General features: G+C 39.4%; 3 protein-coding genes and 2 pseudogenes across 3 annotated transcripts; 4 read left to right on the top strand and 1 right to left on the bottom strand.

The window, feature by feature from the left end:
* The first annotated feature begins 13,209 nt into the window (after positions 1-13,209).
* On the top strand, positions 13,210-13,521 carry LOC140161885 (histone H4-like). Its single transcript, XM_072185181.1, has one exon. The coding sequence runs from the start codon at positions 13,210-13,212 to the stop codon at positions 13,519-13,521; it is 312 nt and encodes a 103-aa protein (XP_072041282.1).
* A 35-nt stretch (positions 13,522-13,556) lies between these two features.
* On the top strand, positions 13,557-15,237 carry LOC140162282 (histone H3, embryonic). The gene has a single exon (XM_072185522.1). The coding sequence runs from the start codon at positions 14,176-14,178 to the stop codon at positions 14,584-14,586; it is 411 nt and encodes a 136-aa protein (XP_072041623.1). The 5' UTR covers positions 13,557-14,175; the 3' UTR covers positions 14,587-15,237.
* Positions 15,238-16,617: 1,380 nt separating this feature from the next.
* LOC140162281 (histone H2A-like) lies at positions 16,618-17,403 on the bottom strand (annotated as a pseudogene).
* Positions 17,404-17,750: 347 nt separating this feature from the next.
* On the top strand, positions 17,751-18,482 carry LOC140162280 (late histone H2B.2.1-like; annotated as a pseudogene).
* Positions 18,483-18,832: 350 nt separating this feature from the next.
* LOC140162279 (histone H4) lies at positions 18,833-19,642 on the top strand. Its single transcript, XM_072185521.1, has one exon. It carries the CDS (start codon positions 18,905-18,907, stop codon positions 19,214-19,216), a length of 312 nt encoding a protein of 103 aa, XP_072041622.1. The 5' UTR covers positions 18,833-18,904; the 3' UTR covers positions 19,217-19,642.
* Positions 19,643-19,778: the final 136 nt, after the last annotated feature.

Raw genomic sequence — 19,778 nt, 5'->3', positions numbered from 1 at the left:
CACAGTCTTTGATTACACTATACGGTTGAGTGACTATGACCCTACCCCCCTTATCTCGCATTGAAAATTTTTATAACTCCCCGCCCCAGTGGCGTAGCTAGGACTTGTGGCGTCCCTCCATTCTTGAAACACAAGCACCCATGGAGCACACACACAAAAATTTGCACAAAATAGGGCCTACTATACTACTAATTAATTTTGGTTATAATATTGAGGGGCGCAAATAATTCAGCGCCCCCTTAGGGTGGCGCCAGGGCACGTGCCATCACCTGCCCCACCACCACCCCCTCGCCCACCACCCCCCCTCTGTCGCTACATAACTGCCCATAAACCTTTTGCAAATGATTTTCATTATTTTGAATAACGTACATGCACTTTTTCTTTTAAATAATTTTTAAATATCTGTACCTGTACCAGTAAAACCCCTGTACCAGTAAAACCCCAAATTTTGTTCTCATTTGTGCCATTATTTTTCGCTATTTCAATGACATTTTACTTTACTCTTTGCCCTTTGCCATCTCCATAAAATCATTCTGTGTGTGGGTATTTGTGTGGGGACAGAGGTCCTTCCCAACCAAGCCTTGAAATAAGCAGGCGCGGGGAGCAAATTTACACTCGTAAAGCCACCAATTGCTCCTGGTACTTGTAAAATTCACATGAACCAGGAGCAATTTTCTAAAATAAATTGCTCCTGGTTACAGTTTTGCACTTGATGCAGTCGTGCTGGTATGCTGTATTGTATAAAAGGATTTAATATTGAAAATTGCTCCTGTTTCTTCAGAAATTGCTCCTGGTTCTTGTAAAATCCCAGTGAACCAGGATCAATGTTCAAAACAAATTGCTCCTGGTTCCAGTCTGCTTATTTCAAGGCTTGTTCCCAACATGTATCATAATCAATAAGCCCAATCGCCAATCTAACTTCCGCTTTTTGAGAGCAGTTTTGGGACACTTTGACCTCTGACATATCGGGAAAATTGACGTAATTATTATTAATTTTCTTATTATTGTCATAATTTTGATCATTAAAAATACCAAATAATTAATTTATAAAATACTAATATTTTTCATATTTGTTTTAAATATTGTAATACATTTTAGATTATATTTTGTACGTACAAAAACCCAATATTTCTGAATTTTCTGAAAGGTCAAAGGACAAAGTGTCCCAAAACTGCAAAAACTGTCCTACAATGCATTGCAAACTTCCAATGCCGATTGGGCTTATTCAACTGTCTTCTATTCATGTGCAACTCTCCTATTGTGCTATTCCATTCCATTGAAAATACACACTCCCCCTGTGCAAGATTTGGGGTGGAAGATTTAGGAAAAATCTGTCTCAAAGGGTGTATGAAATTTGCTTAAAAGGGCATTTCATGATCCACAGCATCATCTCCCCCCACTTTTCTCAAAAAAAGTTGAGATTTTTATATCACTGGAAACCTCTTGCTACATAATGTTTATGTACAAAATATTTCTTGCAGATTAATTCGTTTAGCAAAGATATCGTGAAATTTTAATTTTGTTCTGGTGCACCAGAACGAAATTACAACGCATTGTCTATGGAGCAGTGCAATACACATAATCATGAATAACTCGCAAACGCAAAATCGGGAATCAACTGAAAATTTGATAATAAGCTTTTTGTCATGGATATCTACTGAAAAATGTCATAAAAAGAAGATGCTGAGATCACGAAATACTCCTTTAATGTGCTACGAGTTGTAATTCCATTTGAAATTCATCCGTCGTACTCCATGTGTGGAATACATTTGCAAAAACTTCCACATGAGTAGGGTGTATTTTAAATGAAAGAGCTTATTGTGTGATATGGCAGTACACAACTGCCAACATGTGTATCATCTTCACAACACTGTATGTATTTTAATCACAAAATTACAAAATAATTTAGTAACCTATAAATAATTATATTTGTTGATTCTGCATAATTTATCCCAGTTGAAGTCACAAAATACACACAGTAATTTACATTGTTTAGATCCAAATATTGGATCTAAAAAAATTGGATGCTTTATGTCCAATATTCATTGGTCTTGGTGAGTTATAAAATATTTGAGTCGGCTATGTCACGTGCAATATTTTTAAACTCATAGCTCGACGAATATGGGTTCAATTTATCCAATTTATGTTTTAGTTTATTTTCACAGGACAGGCTTCTCACCACTGTGCATATTATAGGCCGAGCTGTATATCACATTTTTGGCATGTTTACATGGTCCAATAACCATCAGATGACTGACATGCAGTCGAGCAGCCAACATTGGAATATATGTAAATGCAGAAGATTTCTGCAAAGTGTAAAAAAAGCTAAGTGTAGCAGCCCTATAGCGTGTGATCAGCGCCCCAAAAAGTTGATGTTAGCTTTTTGAGACCCTTAGAAATGCCTTTCCAAGGCTACTCAACCTTTTTTCCCCCGGACTTTTTTTCTTTTTGCAAAAGGACAGGACAGCAGATAATTGATTTTGTTTTGATTTTTTAGCCAGATGGCTGTAAATGCAGAAGATCCCCGGCTGCAAATGCAGGAGATTTAATATGTTTTGCAGAAGACAGAAGATTGTCAGCAAATGAGGAAGTCTTCTGCAGGATCAAGAAGTTTTTTCCAATTGAATCAATTTCTATGGTGTAGCTTGCGTATTGAAGGTTTGAAGTGGAGTATGTATCTTTCCACATGACCAGTGTTCATTTAACTTCTCACAGGGGGAAGCTTCCATCCTGCACCCTTGGCTATGCCACTGCTGCACAGTGCATCCAGCTTTTTTTTTATTGTATTGTGCCATGTTTAACGTGTAGTATATTTGATGTTGTTTAGTCAAACCCAAAGTTGTGTTTCCAACTTGTGACCCGAGTTTTTAAGTTCCTTCTGCCTTCTGTTTGTTTTGTTTTTAAATAAAGATTGAATAATATTTATAACAACAATAACAACAATAACAACAACAACAACAACAACAACAACAACAACAACAACAACAACAACAACAACAACAACAACAACAACAACAACAACAACAATAACTAAGTATTTTTGAACTTGTGAAAGAATGGTTTGTTGAAAATTGTTGAAAATTACCACTGTTGCTGAAAGGCAAAATTTTTAGGAGTGAAATTTTGGCATTTTACATCATTGTGAGTGAAATCTTATTTTATTCCACAAATAAAGAAAGAGATTAGAAATGGTTAAATGGTGGGAGACATTGTTACTTTTGTAGTCAATATGGCTTCATGATATTCATGAGAAGTACTCATATTTTTTCTGGGCCTGTTCTTGTACCAAAATATGTGAATGTGTTTTAAATATGTGCCGAGTGGTGGCACATGTTTTGATGAAAGAAAATGAAATATTTATAAAGCAAAAATTCATCCATTTTGAAAGTATAGCCATTAGAATTGGGGTAGTACAATTGAAGCTCTAGCATCAGACCTCTGACAAAAATAATTCAAGTACCCCCATCCCTATAGGGCCCCATCCCCCCCATGGATGACATGCCCTCTCAATTTTTTCCATTGGGGAGCATAGACCCTAAAATCATAATAAAAATAAAATAGTAATATTAGACATTTTTAAGCACAACATTGTTATTTCAGCACCACATTGTGTTTTGGGCTTAAAAAGGTTAAAATTGCCAAATTTGGTCCTTTGTCAGATTTGTATGCAAAAACATATAGAAGTCAGATGTCATAGATGTGTTCCAATTATATGGTGCAAGAAATTTTAATACTTCCACAAATAGGATAAAACCTCTGAACATGGCACTCTCTGTGTGGCTGTGTGGAAACTACAGAAGACACATTGTGTTGCAATATATAATGGTGCAAGAAATGCTTTAAACCGCTAAGGAATAAGTTTCTGCCCATGCAGTTCCTAACTACATGTTGCCAAAAGCCAGCAAACAATGTTTGTTGTTGCTGGCCCACCACTAGGCCTATGCACAGGGCACGGTGGCTCAGTGGTTCTGACCTTGGACTCATAATCTGAGAGCTTGCTCGGCGTGCGTGGGTTCGATTCCCGTCCCACCACCGTGTTGCGCCTTGGGCAAGGCGCTTACCTCGCTTGCCTCACCCACCCAGGTGCAATGGGAAGCTGTTAGGGGTAGTCACAGTCGTTGTACTGATGGACCCTGCGCCACTTGTAGGCTGCAAACGTGGTTCCGACATATTCTAATGATGGCGGAATAAATGTAAAGCACTTTGAGGCTGTTTACGGCATAAAGGGCTATATAAATATCTACATTTATTTATTTATTTATTTATTTTTATGCTACTTTGGAGATGGGAAGATTGAATTTGGAAGTGACTGCATGGGGTTGATTGAAAATTGGAGATTTGTTGCACCCAAAGAGGGACATTGTGTGAGAATTTCAAAAAAGTGGGTCTGTCCTTCATGTAATTATTTCGTGCTAATCCTAACTCTAACCCTAACCCTAATCATAATCATAACCCTAACCCTAATTTCATGTAAAATTACAGGAATAACCAAAAAATGTATGTTACACACAGCTACACACTGACAGCCAGCTACACACTGTGAGATCAGGACAATTTTTGGCCCATATCTGTATATTGCACACATTAATATTTAAATTTCAATTATGAGTACAAAGTTAATTGGGTCATTTGGTGAGAGGTTATCTCAAAACAGTTCCGAACTATTTAAAAAGGTGTTGGTGGAAAAAAAGTCTTACAGAGTCACAAATGGGTACCAGTTTCAGTTTCAGTGTATTTATTTACCACGCAATAAAAATATATATTATACATACCTTAACCCTAACCCTAATTTCGTGTAAAATTACATGAAGGAATAACCGATTGGATTGCCAAAAAAAGAGCAAAGCTGGAGAAGACTTTGGCCACCCTGAAAAGTAGTAACAAAATACAATACAAAACAGTGCAGAGACAAAGACACAATTTATGTGTAGACAAAGACATGACCTACAAGTGCCAAGTGGGACAGACATTTGCTACATGTTGGCAACAAAGGCAGATCTATAAGGCCCTTCACAATTGATTCTTAGTTTCCTGTTTCATGGTTGAAAACAAGGAAGGGATGAGGGTAGAATGTAAATTGTTTTTGGTGAGAGGTTATCTCATTCAAATCAGTTCAGTACTATTTAAAAAGGTGGTGGTGGCGGCTGTACTCCCCATCCCAGTCAGTCTAGTCAGTCAGTGAGTCACTAGTGAGTGAGTGAGTGAGTGAGTGAGTGAGTGAGTGAGTGAGTGAGTGAGTGAGTGAGTGAGTGAGTGAGTGAGTGAGTGAGTGAGTGAGTGGGGGTGTGTGTGAGTGATTGAGTGAGTGAGTGAGTGAGTGAGTGAGTGAGTGAGTGAGTGAGTGGGTGAGTGAGTGAGTGAGTGATTGAGTGAGTGATTGAGTGAGTGAGTGAGTGAGTGAGTGAGTGAATGAGTGAGTGAGTGAGTGAGTGATTGAGTGAGTGAGTGAGTGATAGAGTGATTGAGTGAGTGATTGAGTGAGTGATTGAGTGAGTGAGTGATTGATTGAGAGTGAGTGAGTGATTGATTGAGAGTGAGTGAGTGAGTGATTGATTGAGTGATTGATTGAGTGAGTGATCGAGTGAGTGAGTGATTGATTGATTGAGTGAGTGAGTGATTGATTGATTGATTGAGTGAGTGAGTGAGTGAGTGATCGAGTGAGTGATTGATTGATTGAGTGAGTGAGTGAGTGAGTGAGTGAGTGAGTGAGTGAGTGAGTGAGTGATTGCGTGAGTGAGTGAGTGATTGAGTGAGTGAGTGAGTGAGTGAGTGATTGATTGATTGAGTGATTGATTGATTGATTGATTGATTGATTGATTGATTGATTGATTGATTGATTGAGTGAGTGAGTCAGTCAGTGAGTCAGTCATACATTCTCATTGAGTGTGAAATTCTCAGTGAGTGTTACATTGTTAATTTCAAAATGTTCGCTGGAGATGTCAAATTCAAATAAGGACCTGATTTATGATCAATGAAGATTTTGTGTTTTTGAATTTACTGTTGCAGTGATTTTATTATAAATCCATTTAAATTTAATAGGTTACCTGAATGGGTGACTGTGACTCCATTTAAAATTTACACCCCTTGTGTGAGGGTGGGTTGGGTGTGTGTATTAAATAAAACATAAATAGCCGGTTTCAAATTATCCTGCCCCCTCAGGGTCTGTCTTTTGAAATTAGCAGGCAGGAGAGCATTTAAATTGTTGCTCTTCTGGAGCCTTCAAGGTCAACTAAGGGGTGGTGCAATAATTATGTGTACCCCCGGGGTGGTGAATTATAGAGGAGAGGGCAAAGATTTTTGGCAGGCCAAAAGGGGGCGCAAGCATTTTTTGGCAGGTCGAAGGGGGGGCCCGACAAGCGATTTTGGCAGACCATTTTGAGAATTCACCACCGGTCCCGGGGTACACATAATTATTGCACCACCCCTAAGGAGAGCTAAAAATCACTCATATCAGATTTAAGGAGAGCAGTAGAGAGTGATTGCTCTTGCTCTCCTCAAAAGACCCATCTTTATTTACTTAGCTCTATTTCTGAAGAATTTTGAAAGAAGGGGTCTTTTGGTGACACTTTTGGTGACAGGAAGTTATTTGGGGTTCCATGAAGGGTCTTTTGATGATAGTTTGATAGAGGGGGAAAGCTGCTGAGGGAGCTGTACTTTCTTCGGTGGAGATGTTAGCTTCTGAATGCTGAGCCCAAAAGGTTGGCCTACCACATGATAGTAAATATGATGGGTCAGTAATTTATGCTAATGATTATGCTTTGAACAAATGTTTGTTAATAAAGGGCATAGCTAGCTTTATCGTGGACACCAACTTACTTCAGAAAAGATTTTTACACCATCAGAAACATACAGATTGCATAATGTTTGTGCATGTAGTGGTGTATCTGAGTCATCCTATGGGGTGGCACCAAGGGCGGTAACGACCATGCATGATGGGGCACCATATCTGATTGGGGGATCACATGGGCTGTTTGTTGGCAATTAATTTCCCTGTGGGATTTGTCTGTTCACAAAGCTTCATTCCAAATAGAAGATTTGGTCATGTATTCGGGCTGTATTATACACATATTTTTTGGGGGCTGCCCCCGGGGTAAAATGAAGGGGCGGAAAAAGAAGGGGCGGCAAAAACGAAGGGCGCGGCAAAGAGAATTAGTAAATAAGAAAGGGCGGAAAAAATTGAGAACGTATAAAAGATTTTGAAAAAATGGTACTATACATCAAAATGTGCTGCTGCTTTTGCGCCTGAAACCTTTTTTTTTGGGGGGGGGGCTGTTGAGGAAGGGGCGGCAAAATTGAATTTTCTTCAGCCCCCGGGGTCGGGGCAGCCACGGTACGCCACTGCACAAAGTCTAGACATTGATCCAAGGCACAATGCCTAGACGTTGATCCATAATCACACTTTACAGGTTGTCGCTGAGCACTTCTCAATTTTCCACGAGGCCGTATGGAACCACCACAAGCCTTTGAACCCGCAACCTTTCTCACACCATCGATTGAGCTAACTCAATCTGCAGTGTACATACATACTAAAAAAACAAGTCAGAGAAGATAATTATAGGCCTATTTCCATCATAGGCGTAAATCCAAGAGGGGATATTTTGCCAGGGGGGGGGGCTGGTCCATATAATCACCCCCCCATGTTGATGCCTGTTTCTGAATAAATTAACCTCATATGGCCAATTTTAGCTTTAGCCTGAAAAGTGCAATTTTTTTCCATTTTTGCACCATATTTCAACAGTTAAGTTTCAAAATGGCAAAAATTTCTGCGTGCCATAAACTTATTATGTCACCAGGAAAAGGGGTCACCAAAAGGGGCTGAATTCACTACTTCAAGAACCCCCCCCCCCCCCCATGTCAAAAAGAAATCTACGCCACTGATTTCCATAGGTCTGGCTGTTATTGAATTCCAGCCAATAATATCAACAAAAAAGTTTGAGACATCTTGATCTTTCCCCTCCCTCCTGCCTGCATGCATGTCTGTCTGTCTGTCTCCCTCCCTCCCTCCCTCCTGAGAAAATTCCTGCACATGGATGGGGTAACAGTGACACCCCTTCAGTCCTGAGATATCCCACGATTATACTATTCCTAATGTGTGGCAGCTTTTTGCTTTTTGACTCAATTATTTGAGTCCAAATATGACTCGACACAGAAGACTTAGTCATCATATAAATGTGGGGTAGGGCGCTTAGTGTCAAAATTCCTCTATTTACAAAAACGAATTTGGTTGATTCACCTGTGAAGATTGTACACCGATTGCCCGACCGGTTGTAGCCTACAATGGCTAATGTGATTTCTAACAGGAAGAATATTTATATCTAGGCCTAGTATCATTAGGAGTTTTTAAAACTAAAACTGACCTGATTTTGCTTTGTCTGGCTGGGATCTTCTCCATCGATGTGCGAATTTCTTGTGGTTTGCTACCCAAAAAATTGGTGAAATATGTTTCCTTCTTTCCTATCAGCTGCAGCTCATTGTACATGTTGTAGCGAAGAACAACTTCCAATTCCAAATTTGAAGAATATCGTTCTACGCACTAACCGGACTACTTTCAACTGTCGGGAATCCTGAATCCATCATGTAATAGTTGTATACGAAATGTCATGACGTCATTGATTGTTAGAATTTAGAGGAAGCATACAAGGATAAAATGAAATCCTAAAGTAGTGAAAATAACCTTACGCTATACTAGCCTTATTTATGGGCCAACTTTGTTGAATAACTGAATACGGTTTCTTAAAAAGGGGTCTACGTAGAGTAGACTATTTGCTTCAAAAGTGCAACCCGTTGTAGTTCCCATAGTAAAAAAGAGTATTTGGTGTGAATTGGACTGTAGATTTGAATTAAAAAATCACGGATCAAGGACGTAGGAGCAAAGATCAAGGATGCGAAGTAATGGCGTTTACATAAATTGATGTTTGCAAGGTTTAATCGAAGGATTTGAGAATGCAGGCACATAAAGACAAAAACCCCATAACTGTTGAAATTTGCGGACACAACACTGCGCCGAATGCATGCACGGCGCAAGCTGATTGGTCGATTTCCGGGCGAGTGCAATAGAGCAAAAAGTAGGAAGTCGCCACGGTACTTTCCATGGAAACTTTTACCAAACCGACAAAGTCTCCACAGAAGAAAAATCAAAAATCATAAAGTCACCACGGATATCGATAGTGACGGACGCTATGGTGTCTTTTGAAATGTCCATGGAAACTAATGCCAAACAGGCAAAGTCACCACGCTGATCGATCGCTATTTGCATAACAATGAAACAGGAAACGGGGGTGCTGGATGAGCTGACCTTTGACTGTTGTCACAAGCAATCGTCGTTTTGAACTGAAAGACGAAAAGTGCGCTACTGTCTTAGATTTTTGTAAAAATTACTCTCCAAATGTGTTTATAGGCCTAATAAAGAAAGAAGCAATCAAGCACGCCTTTGACTCTGCCTACCCTGCATGCAAAAAAACAAAAAGACTCGTAGGCTATGTCATGGCGAGCAGCAAGCTTTTTGTTGTTTTTTGTTTTATTATTTCTGTTTTTTTTTTTTTTGTCTTTTTATGTTTTGTTTTTTTTGTGCAAAATACGACACTTTTAAAATAGTATTTTGTTTAGACTTGATTGATAGACTACCGTGGCTACTTTTACAAAAATAGGGAAGTCATCATGTCTACATTTACCAAAATGACAAAGTCGCCATGGGTGCCAAATAATGTAAAGTGAGCTCAAACTCTATTTTTCTGAATTCTGCGCTCAAAATCAAAAGCTAATTAGGCCCTACATTGAAGATATAGGCCTAGTTGATGAACGTGGGGGTCTGCAGGTATAGGCCTACATGTGTGGGATGTGTGGGTGTTTGTTGTTAGCGTGAATATATCTGATATGCTTTATATACTTACTCCAAAAAAGTTGAGACCATTGTATACCGTACCACCAAAACAAACCCTCATCAGTGCTATCTACTGTAGATAGCATGCTATACACACCCCTACATGTGCTATCTCAGTAGAGATGGTATTAATTATGTAGCATGCTGTGTACCATGCTTATATAGACAATTATACGAATGTGTATATTATGCCCTAGTCCCAGTATCCAAAAACTATGACTGATGGTTTAAAATTATAGTTTTGTGGACTGAGCAAGACGGGTGGGGGATGATGCCAGTGATTACGAAGTGCCCCTTTAAGATTGGCTATTAACTTGACACCAAAAGACCAATAAATCATAATAGTGAACTTAGACCAGAGTGGTAGGCCTACCGCAATTGAACACTTAAAATGCATGCTGTGACGTGAACACTGGGTCTACACTCTCAGAAAAAAAGGTGCTACTTAGAACCTTTTTTTGTCCTGTATTCCTGTATTTAGAACCCTAAGCAGTAATAAGGTTGAGGTTCTAAAAAGAACCTTAAAAGGTTCTATAAAGATCCTTCAAGATTTAAATAGGCCTGGGAACATTCTAATTCATTCATTCATGGACTCATCACAAAGTTAAGTTAAGGTAAAACGTAGTGTTAACCATTTTTGGTACTAAAAAATCATTTTCTTGGATAAAAAACCTTTTTTCTGTTCTACCAAGAACCCTTAAGATTCTTTAAAGGTTCTTCAAGCTTAAGGTTCTACAAAGAACCTTTTTCTTGCTACACAACCTTTTTGGTTCTACAAAGAACCCAACTGAAACCCAATGAGTAGGCCTACAACTTTGTAAACAAGCGATCTGCTAGACACTAGGCGGCATACAGTGTTATTATCAACTGCATGCGGTATGATAATATTAATCATTAGGCCTACTAGACGGTTAGCCATATTTGGCGGTTTTCGACCGGGCGGGCGCGATTACCTGGCTGATGGTGCTGTACCCACTAAGTTTCACGCCCAATATAGATCTAATATGACAGTTTTTACAGATCTCAGAGACCCTGGTGACCCCAAAATGACCTTCCAGAAATTTGGCTCTAAATGTTGACTGTAGGGCCTAACCACCCAGTTCCATGCTCATACGACAATTTTTACTAATTTGACCTCAGATGACCCGTGGTTGATCTCGGATGACCCCAAAATGACCTTTTGAAATTTTGGCTTTAAATGTTGACTGTACCTACCAAGTTTCATACCCATACCCATACGACACTTTTTAGTAATTTGACCTGAGATGACCCCTGGGAGGGGGCCCGGGGTCAGATGACTTCGCAAACATAAACTTCTTCTTGCCAGGACAGAACTTAACTAACTACACCCACCCACCCACCGTGATTGAGCACCGTGCGACCTAGTTTCATGCCCATATGACAGTTTTTAGTTATTTGACCTGCCCCGGGGTCGGAATCCGTCGGATGACTTAAAAATCCATCCAGTTGACCAGGCAAACTTACAAGGACAACCCAATACATTAAGTAGGCTTCAAATATAATCAAGTCAATGTTAACCTCTCACCCCAAACTTTACACAGCTCCCCGGGCTCGCTCCCAACTTAATGTGTTTTCCAGATATTTGAATCGAGCGGCCTTTAACATAAACTTCTTCTTGCCATGACAGAACTACACCCATCCACCGAGTTTGAGCCACGTACGATACGGCCTCACATTAATTGGCAGTCACAGACAGACCGGGAGACAGACAGATATACAGAGAATAGCGTATTATTACATGTGGTAAAAATAAGGCAACCAAGATATTTCAGTTTACCAACCACATCATTAGGCCTCGCCTGATTGGTTTGTCGCGTCGATGCGATGTTTAATTACTGTTGGTATATTTCTGAAGACTAATTGGCATAGGCGCAAGGCCTACAGTTTGTCATATCGCGAATTTCAAAAAAATCTAAATGATTTGATCAGAAGGCTATTCTTCGTATTCAGAATACAATTTGGTGTGTCTGATGGCTCCACATAAACACCATACAAACGTTGTTGTCCAATTAGCTCCAATTCCTTAAGCCTATTTCAATATTATACATACCATATGGCCCCACTTTTAATATTGTCGGTTTATTATAAAACAAGTCTTGTCATGCTACATGTATATCACGCATCTTCCAAACGTAGGCCTATTATAATTATTAGGCGTATTATAGCACTAACTGATTCATCACGAAGACAAAGCATACCGGATAATTATAATTAAGTATATCAATCATGCATGAGGATAATTATAATTAAGTAGGCTATATCATGCAAATATCATTAATTGTATGCAATGTAAACGACAGGAGGATAAAATTCGATTGTCAATATAATATATATTTTTCGCTTCATACTCAAATAAGAGTATATCCCTTTCAAGTTGAAAAATGTTGTTAATATTAAGTCCCTTCAGTTTATACACGTATTTCTTAACAACTTTTGTCAATTATGTGTTACTATTTATCTTCAGGCCAGACTATTTTTTTTAATAACACATTATTTTCTTGAATGTTGAAGACTATAGCAACCAGTATTACGATTTTAATACGTTTTAAGCGACTGGGTCAATAGACTACCGTGTCTACTTTTACAAAAATGACAAAGTCACCATGCCGTAAAATAAAATGGACTTGTTATACCGCCCTCATACGCGTGATCACTCTTTCATTGCTTTTATTCAATAAAACTAGTTCAAATATTCAATAAAACTATATAAAATCAGTAGACCAATACAAACATATTATTGATATAAAGATTGTATAACGTTTAAACACTGGAAGATGAATTTGATGAATAGAGTGAAATATGTGAAAGAATTAATTGCACATCGTTGGTGACACAAAATCTGACATTAAGATGGGTATGAAACACCTCAGTTTGGGTAGGCGCTGCTCTTTACAATTTGTTAGTAAGTGTTAATATCATTCAATGTATGTAGATAGAGCATGAAAAAGTGCGTACTTAGTATATAAGACGCAAGTAAGTCGAAGAACAAGCCAAACCAAATGTCATAATTTAATTTATCTGCGACGATTTTTTTCTCTTCTTCTTCTTCTTCTTCTTCTTCTTTTTTTTTTTTATCTATCATTAGCATTACTTGTATTACTGTTAGTATTAATTCTCGTTTCGTTTATAATTCAGTGGACATATTACGAAGACACACTTGAGATCGGGTTTCGCCCTCTGCGACTCGCCCTCTACGACAGGTGAAGTTTTTCACTCACGTCCGCAATAGCTTGGTTTATGAAGCGCGAGGTGCAGTCGGAAGTTCATTCTGTTCTTGATCAGCAAACAAGCACAAACAACCGATAACAATGTCTGGCCGTGGTAAAGGAGGAAAGGGACTTGGAAAAGGTGGCGCCAATCGTCATCGCAAGGTCTTGCGTGATAACATCCAGGGTATCACCAAACCAGCTATCCGCCGTTTGGCCCGTCGAGGTGGTGTGAAACGTCTCTCTGGTCTTATCTATGAAGAGACCCGTGGTGTGTTGAAAGTCTTCCTCGAGAATGTCATCCGTGATGCAGTTACATATTGCGAGCATGCCAAGAGAAAGACGGTCACAGCAATGGACGTCGTCTACGCTCTGAAACGCCAAGGGCGTACCTTGTACGGATTCGGCGGTTAAACTCAAGAAACTACCGCTTCCCTAAAACAAACGGCTCTTTTCAGAGCCACCATTACTTCCAAAAAGAGAAATGAAATTGTGTCTTATTAACTAAGTAAATATATAAATAAATGAATTCGTTAATAAATAGATAGATAGTTAACTGAATACAGAGTAATAATTGAACATAACATAAGATAAGAAACAGAAACCGACAAAATAATAAGCTAGTTGTGTTATCCTTATATTTGCTGCACATTATATTCTTTAATAAAAAATAAAGTGCTGGCTGTTATATAATTATGAAATGAACATATGATAGATGGCGACTTTGATGAATTGTTTTACACATTTGAGTACTTATCATGTTTACAATAATGTTGACACAAAGTCGGTGTAAACTTTGCTAATTTCTGTCATGAATATTGAATTGTGCCTAAATATCTGCCATGTTTATCGAAAATATAAAATAGCAATGCCAAATCTATCGTGCATGCATGCTGCGCGGCTCGTTGTCCAATCAGATGATCGATTCTGTCGTCCAATCAGGAACCGCGGTGAACCCACCAATGACCGAAGAGGTGCAAACTCTTCGCCCGGAAACCGACCGGTATATAAAGGGTCTCGTTTACGCTGAACTTTATTCAATATTCATTGATACGTTGAAACGAAATCATGGCTCGTACAAAGCAAACCGCACGTAAATCTACTGGAGGAAAGGCTCCACGCAAGCAGCTTGCCACCAAGGCAGCTCGCAAATCAGCACCAGCAACCGGCGGTGTGAAGAAACCACATCGTTACAGGCCAGGTACAGTGGCGCTTCGTGAGATCCGTCGCTACCAGAAGAGCACCGAGCTCCTCATCCGCAAGCTACCGTTCCAGCGGCTGGTCCGTGAAATCGCCCAAGACTTCAAGACGGAGCTGCGCTTCCAGAGTTCTGCCGTCATGGCCCTGCAGGAGGCAAGCGAAGCATACTTGGTTGGCCTCTTTGAAGATACCAACCTGTGTGCAATCCATGCCAAGCGTGTGACCATCATGCCGAAAGACATCCAGCTGGCACGCCGCATCCGTGGAGAGCGCGCATAAGCGGAAAAACTCTTCAAAATTCAAACGGCTCTTTTCAGAGCCACCACAACTTCAAAAAAGAGAGATGACAATGTGTTAGTAAAGTAATAGACATAAAGTAAATAGAAAAATAGAGTAAATAGAAAAATAGAAAATCAAGTAAACAAATAAACAAACGAATAATACAGATAAATATAGCAATATGGTAGAACATGGCGGTAAGACGGCATGGAATTTGAAAAATCACTTATTATACTAGGCCTATTACATTTCTGAAAGTACACACATGTCAATGTTGTGCTTATAAAATCAAAAGTTCCATACTAGAATAGTTGTCGGATGGGATGATGGGGAGATACATGTTGTGTTTTATACCATCTCCTTTGGGAACTCTAAATGCAGCATAGCGCATGGATTTGAAAACAATTTAAAGTTCCTCTGGTTGAATAAACTCGTGTTTTTTATTATGGTGAAGGGAGTATGTAACAGTTTTGTTTGACAGGGCAAACATCATGAAAATGTTGGGTCACATAGGTGTTATTTTAATACATGCACGACCAATCCGTTCTGTCATTAGCGAAAATAAACCGATGCATAGTCGCAAAGTGTAAAATAAGATTGTGCACATTTATCTCTAAACGTATCCGTCATTTGAAAGTAATCTGAAAGGTTTATTTGTGTAGAAATTGCATTTTTTTGCTTGACATCAAGCACAGCTCTTGGGGAAATGCACCAAAAATGGCGCTGCACGAGATCACGAATCCGGCGATTTCACGCACGTCCGCAATGATGATATAGAAGTCGCATCGCAACAGCGTGTACTTTATTACTGTTGTTTCACTAGTTGAAAAACGTGCAAGATACTCATATCGTCAACCATGGCTACTGCTCAGAAAACCAAGAAGGTCGCTAAGCCCTGTGCTCATCCACCATGTCCTGACATGGTCGTCGCCGCCGTCGGTGCTCTGAAAGAAAAGAAAGGGTCGTCTGTTTCAGCCATCAAGAAATACATCGCTGCAAACTACAAGTGCGACATTGAGAAGCTGAACTCGCACATCAACAAAGCCTTGAAGTCTTGTGTAACCAAGGGCAGCCTGGTCCAGGTAAAAGGACAGGGAGCCAGTGGTTCTTTCAAACTGGGAACCAAGAAAGCTGACGCAGAAAAGGAAAAGGCGATTAAGGCTAAAGCAGCAGCACGCAAGAAGGCAGCCGCCGAAAAGAAGAAGGAGAAAAGAGAGGCAGCGAAGGTCAAGAAAGCAGCTAAGCTGAAGGCAAAGAAGGAGGCAGCACAAAGGCAAAGAAGACAGCAGCAACAAAGAAGACTGTCAAGAAGACGACAACGAAGAAGAAGTCTACAAAGAAAGCCGCTAAGAAAGTCACACCAAAGAAGACTGCAAAGCCAGCGAAGAAAGCAGCGACAAAGAAGCCAGCAAAGAAAACACCTGTTAAGAAGAAGACTGCCACGAAGACAAAGAAGACAGCACCCAAGAAGAAGTAAACCTGTGTCACCGCAGTGTCAAAAAACAAACGGCTCTTTTCAGAGCCACCACATTTTCCAAAATGAGATAATGGTCCTTTAAGTGTCAAAGCACTGTAGTAATAAAAACAAACGTAGATTAAATGAATGTCAGTCAATATGTAAACAATATGTAATTATTAGGACAGGGGGAAAAATGAAATGAAAGTGTTTAGCTTCATTCGTCTTGCAAAATATTGTAAGTAGCTAAAATGACGGACGCTGAATGTGTAAAAAGGAGAGTGTAAATAAAATGACAACAACTATGTGGCAAATACTTGATTTCTTCATACTGAACACAAATTGCTATATGATACAGTCATGTTCAAACAACACTAGATACAAAAATCACAATACCGATAGGCATTATTAACTTTATACTGTGACGCGTGTAATATAATAGTAATGTTTGTTTATTTATTTATAAAGACTAGTTATTACTTATAGTATTAAAGACCTTACTTTTACTATCTTAATATTTATTTATATCTTGTATACAACACAATCATCTCTTTTTGGGAGTTTTGGTGGCTCTGAAAAGAGCTGTTTGTTTATGGGGAAAATGACAGAAGTCTATTTCGCCTTGGTGGTCTTCTTCGGTAGAAGTACAGCCTGGATGTTCGGGAGGACACCACCTTGTGCGATGGTGACACCGCTGAGTAGCTTGTTCAACTCTTCGTCGTTGCGGATGGCAAGTTGTAAGTGACGCGGGTTGATTCTTGTCTTCTTGTTGTCTCGGGCAGCATTACCGGCCAACTCCAGGATCTCAGCAGCCAGATACTCCATCACAGCAGCCAAATAAACTGGGGCACCAGCTCCCACACGCTCAGCATAGTTGCCTTTGCGCAAGAAACGGTGTACACGACCGACTGGAAACTGCAGTCCAGTTTTGAAGATCGGCTCTTGGCCTTAGATCTTGCTTTTCCTCCTTTACCACGTCCAGACATGTTTAACAGATTTGTATAGCTTGCTAGGTCAGATCAAACTGAATGGCGAAACACATCCGCCGATCTGCTTATATACCACTTCGGGCGGATCCTGCCACATTGCACTCGCCCGGAAATCGACCAATCAGCTTGCGCCGTGCATTCGGCGCAGTGTTGTGTCCGCAAAGTTCAACAGTTATGGGGTTTTGTCTCTATGTGCCTGCATTCTCAAATCATTCGATTAAACCTGGCAAATATCAATTTTATGTAAACGCTATTTCTTCGCATCCTTGATCTTGATCCTACGTCCTTGATCCTTGATCTTTGCCTTCAAATCTACACCAAATTCACACCAAATCACTCTTTGTCACTATGGGAACTACAACGGGTTTAAAATAAAAGAGAGAGAGAGAAAAAATGTATCTCTTTTCTTTTTTTTATTGCGGCAATTTTGTTAATAAATTTGCATGCGTTCAGTTTTCTTTTTTTTTTTTTTTTTTTTTTTTTTTTTTTTTTTTTTTTTTTTTTTTTTTTTTTTTTTTTTTTTTTTTTTTTTTTTGTATCTTCTTCAAAATAGATTTGTGATAAATTAATTCAATAATAATGATAACTTGGGAAATGTTTGAAAGCGTTCTATATGAATCAGCCCCACACAGGCAAGCGGGAAATTAATAGGCCGCCCTTTACGCAGGATCCGTTTTGATCCCTAATTTGCATACGAGTCGATATAAATACGACCGCGCGGCAACTTCCGCAATCATTCTAGTGTCTGACTCTAGTGCGTAAACATGTCTCCCAAAGCAAGTGGTAAAGGTGCGAAGAAAGCAGGAAAGGCTCGGGGTCGCCCAGCCGGGGTTGCTGGTAAAAGACGTAGGCAGAAAGGAAAGCTACGGTATCTACATCTACAAGGTGTTGAAGCAGGTTCATCCAGACACTGGTATATCAAGCCGTGCCATGAGCATCATGAACAGTTTCGTCAACGACATCTTCGAGCGCATCGCCGGGGAAGCTTCGCCTAGCTAATTACAACAAGAAATCCACGATCAGCAGCCGAGAGGTACAGACCGCTGTCCGCCTTCTTCTACCTGGAGAGCTGGCCAAACACGCTGTCAGCGAAGGCACAAAGGCTGTCACCAAATATACAACCTCCAAGTAAATGTGCTTTGCATAAAAACAAACGGCTCTTTTCAGAGCCACCACAAGTTCCAAAAAGAGATATGATTATTGTGTTGTAAATATGTTAAGACTTTCATTGCTTTTATTCAATAAAACTAGTTCAAATATTCAATAAAACTATATAAAATCAGTAGACCAATACAAACATATTATTGATATAAAGATTGTATAACGTTTAAACACTGGAAGATGAATTTGATGAATAGAGTGAAATATGTGAAAGAATTAATTGCACATCGTTGGTGACACAAAATCTGACATTAAGATGGGTATGAAACACCTCAGTTTGGGTAGGCGCTGCTCTTTACAATTTGTTAGTAAGTGTTAATATCATTCAATGTATGTAGATAGCATGAAAAAGTGCGTACTTAGTATATAAGACGCAAGTAAGTCGAAGAACAAGCCAAACCAAATGTCATAATTTAATTTATCTGCGACGATTTTTTTCTTCTTCTTCTTCTTCTTCTTCTTCTTTTCTTTTTTTTTATCTATCATTAGCATTACTTGTATTACTGTTAGTATTAATTCTCGTTTCGTTTATAATTCAGTGGACATATTACGAAGACACACTTGAGATCGGGTTTCGCCCTCTGCGACTCGCCCTCTACGACAGGTGAAGTTTTTCACTCACGTCCGCAATAGCTTGGTTTATGAAGCGCGAGGTGCAGTCGGAAGTTCATTCTGTTCTTGATCAGCAAACAAGCACAAACAACCGATAACAATGTCTGGCCGTGGTAAAGGAGGAAAGGGACTTGGAAAAGGTGGCGCCAAACGTCACCGCAAGGTCTTGCGTGATAACATCCAGGGTATCACCAAACCAGCTATCCGCCGTTTGGCCCGTCGAGGTGGTGTGAAACGTATCTCTGGTCTTATCTATGAAGAGACCCGTGGTGTGTTGAAAGTCTTCCTCGAGAATGTCATCCGTGATGCAGTTACATATTGCGAGCATGCCAAGAGAAAGACGGTCACAGCAATGGACGTCGTCTACGCTCTGAAACGCCAAGGGCGTACCTTGTACGGATTCGGCGGTTAAACTCAAGAAACTACCGCTTCCCTAAAAACAAACGGCTCTTTTCAGAGCCACCATTACTTCCAAAAAGAGAAATGAAATTGTGTCTTATTAACTAAGTAAATATATAAATAAATGAATTCGTTAATAAATAGATAGATAGTTAACTGAATACAGAGTAATAATTGAACATAACATAAGATAAGAAACAGAAACCGACAAAATAATAAGCTAGTTGTGTTATCCTTATATTTGCTGCACATTATATTCTTTAATAAAAAATAAAGTGCTGGCTGTTATATAATTATGAAATGAACATATGATAGATGGCGACTTTGATGAATTGTTTTACACATTTGAGTACTTATCATGTTTACAATAATGTTGACACAAAGTCGGTGTAAACTTTGCTAATTTCTGTCATGAATATTGAATTGTGCCTAAATATCTGCCATGTTTATCGAAAATATAAAATAGCAATGCCAAATCTATCGTGCATGCATGCTGCGCGGCTCGTTGTCCAATCAGATGATCGATTCTGTCGTCCAATCAGGAACCGCGGTGAACCCACCAATGACCGAAGAGG

Source organism: Amphiura filiformis, chromosome 10 (genome assembly GCF_039555335.1).
Source record: "Amphiura filiformis chromosome 10, Afil_fr2py, whole genome shotgun sequence".
In the NCBI taxonomy this organism is placed as follows: Eukaryota; Metazoa; Echinodermata; class Ophiuroidea; order Amphilepidida; family Amphiuridae; genus Amphiura; species Amphiura filiformis.
Note: the sequence above shows the minus strand (reverse complement) of the source record. Positions and strands in the feature narration are given on the sequence as shown.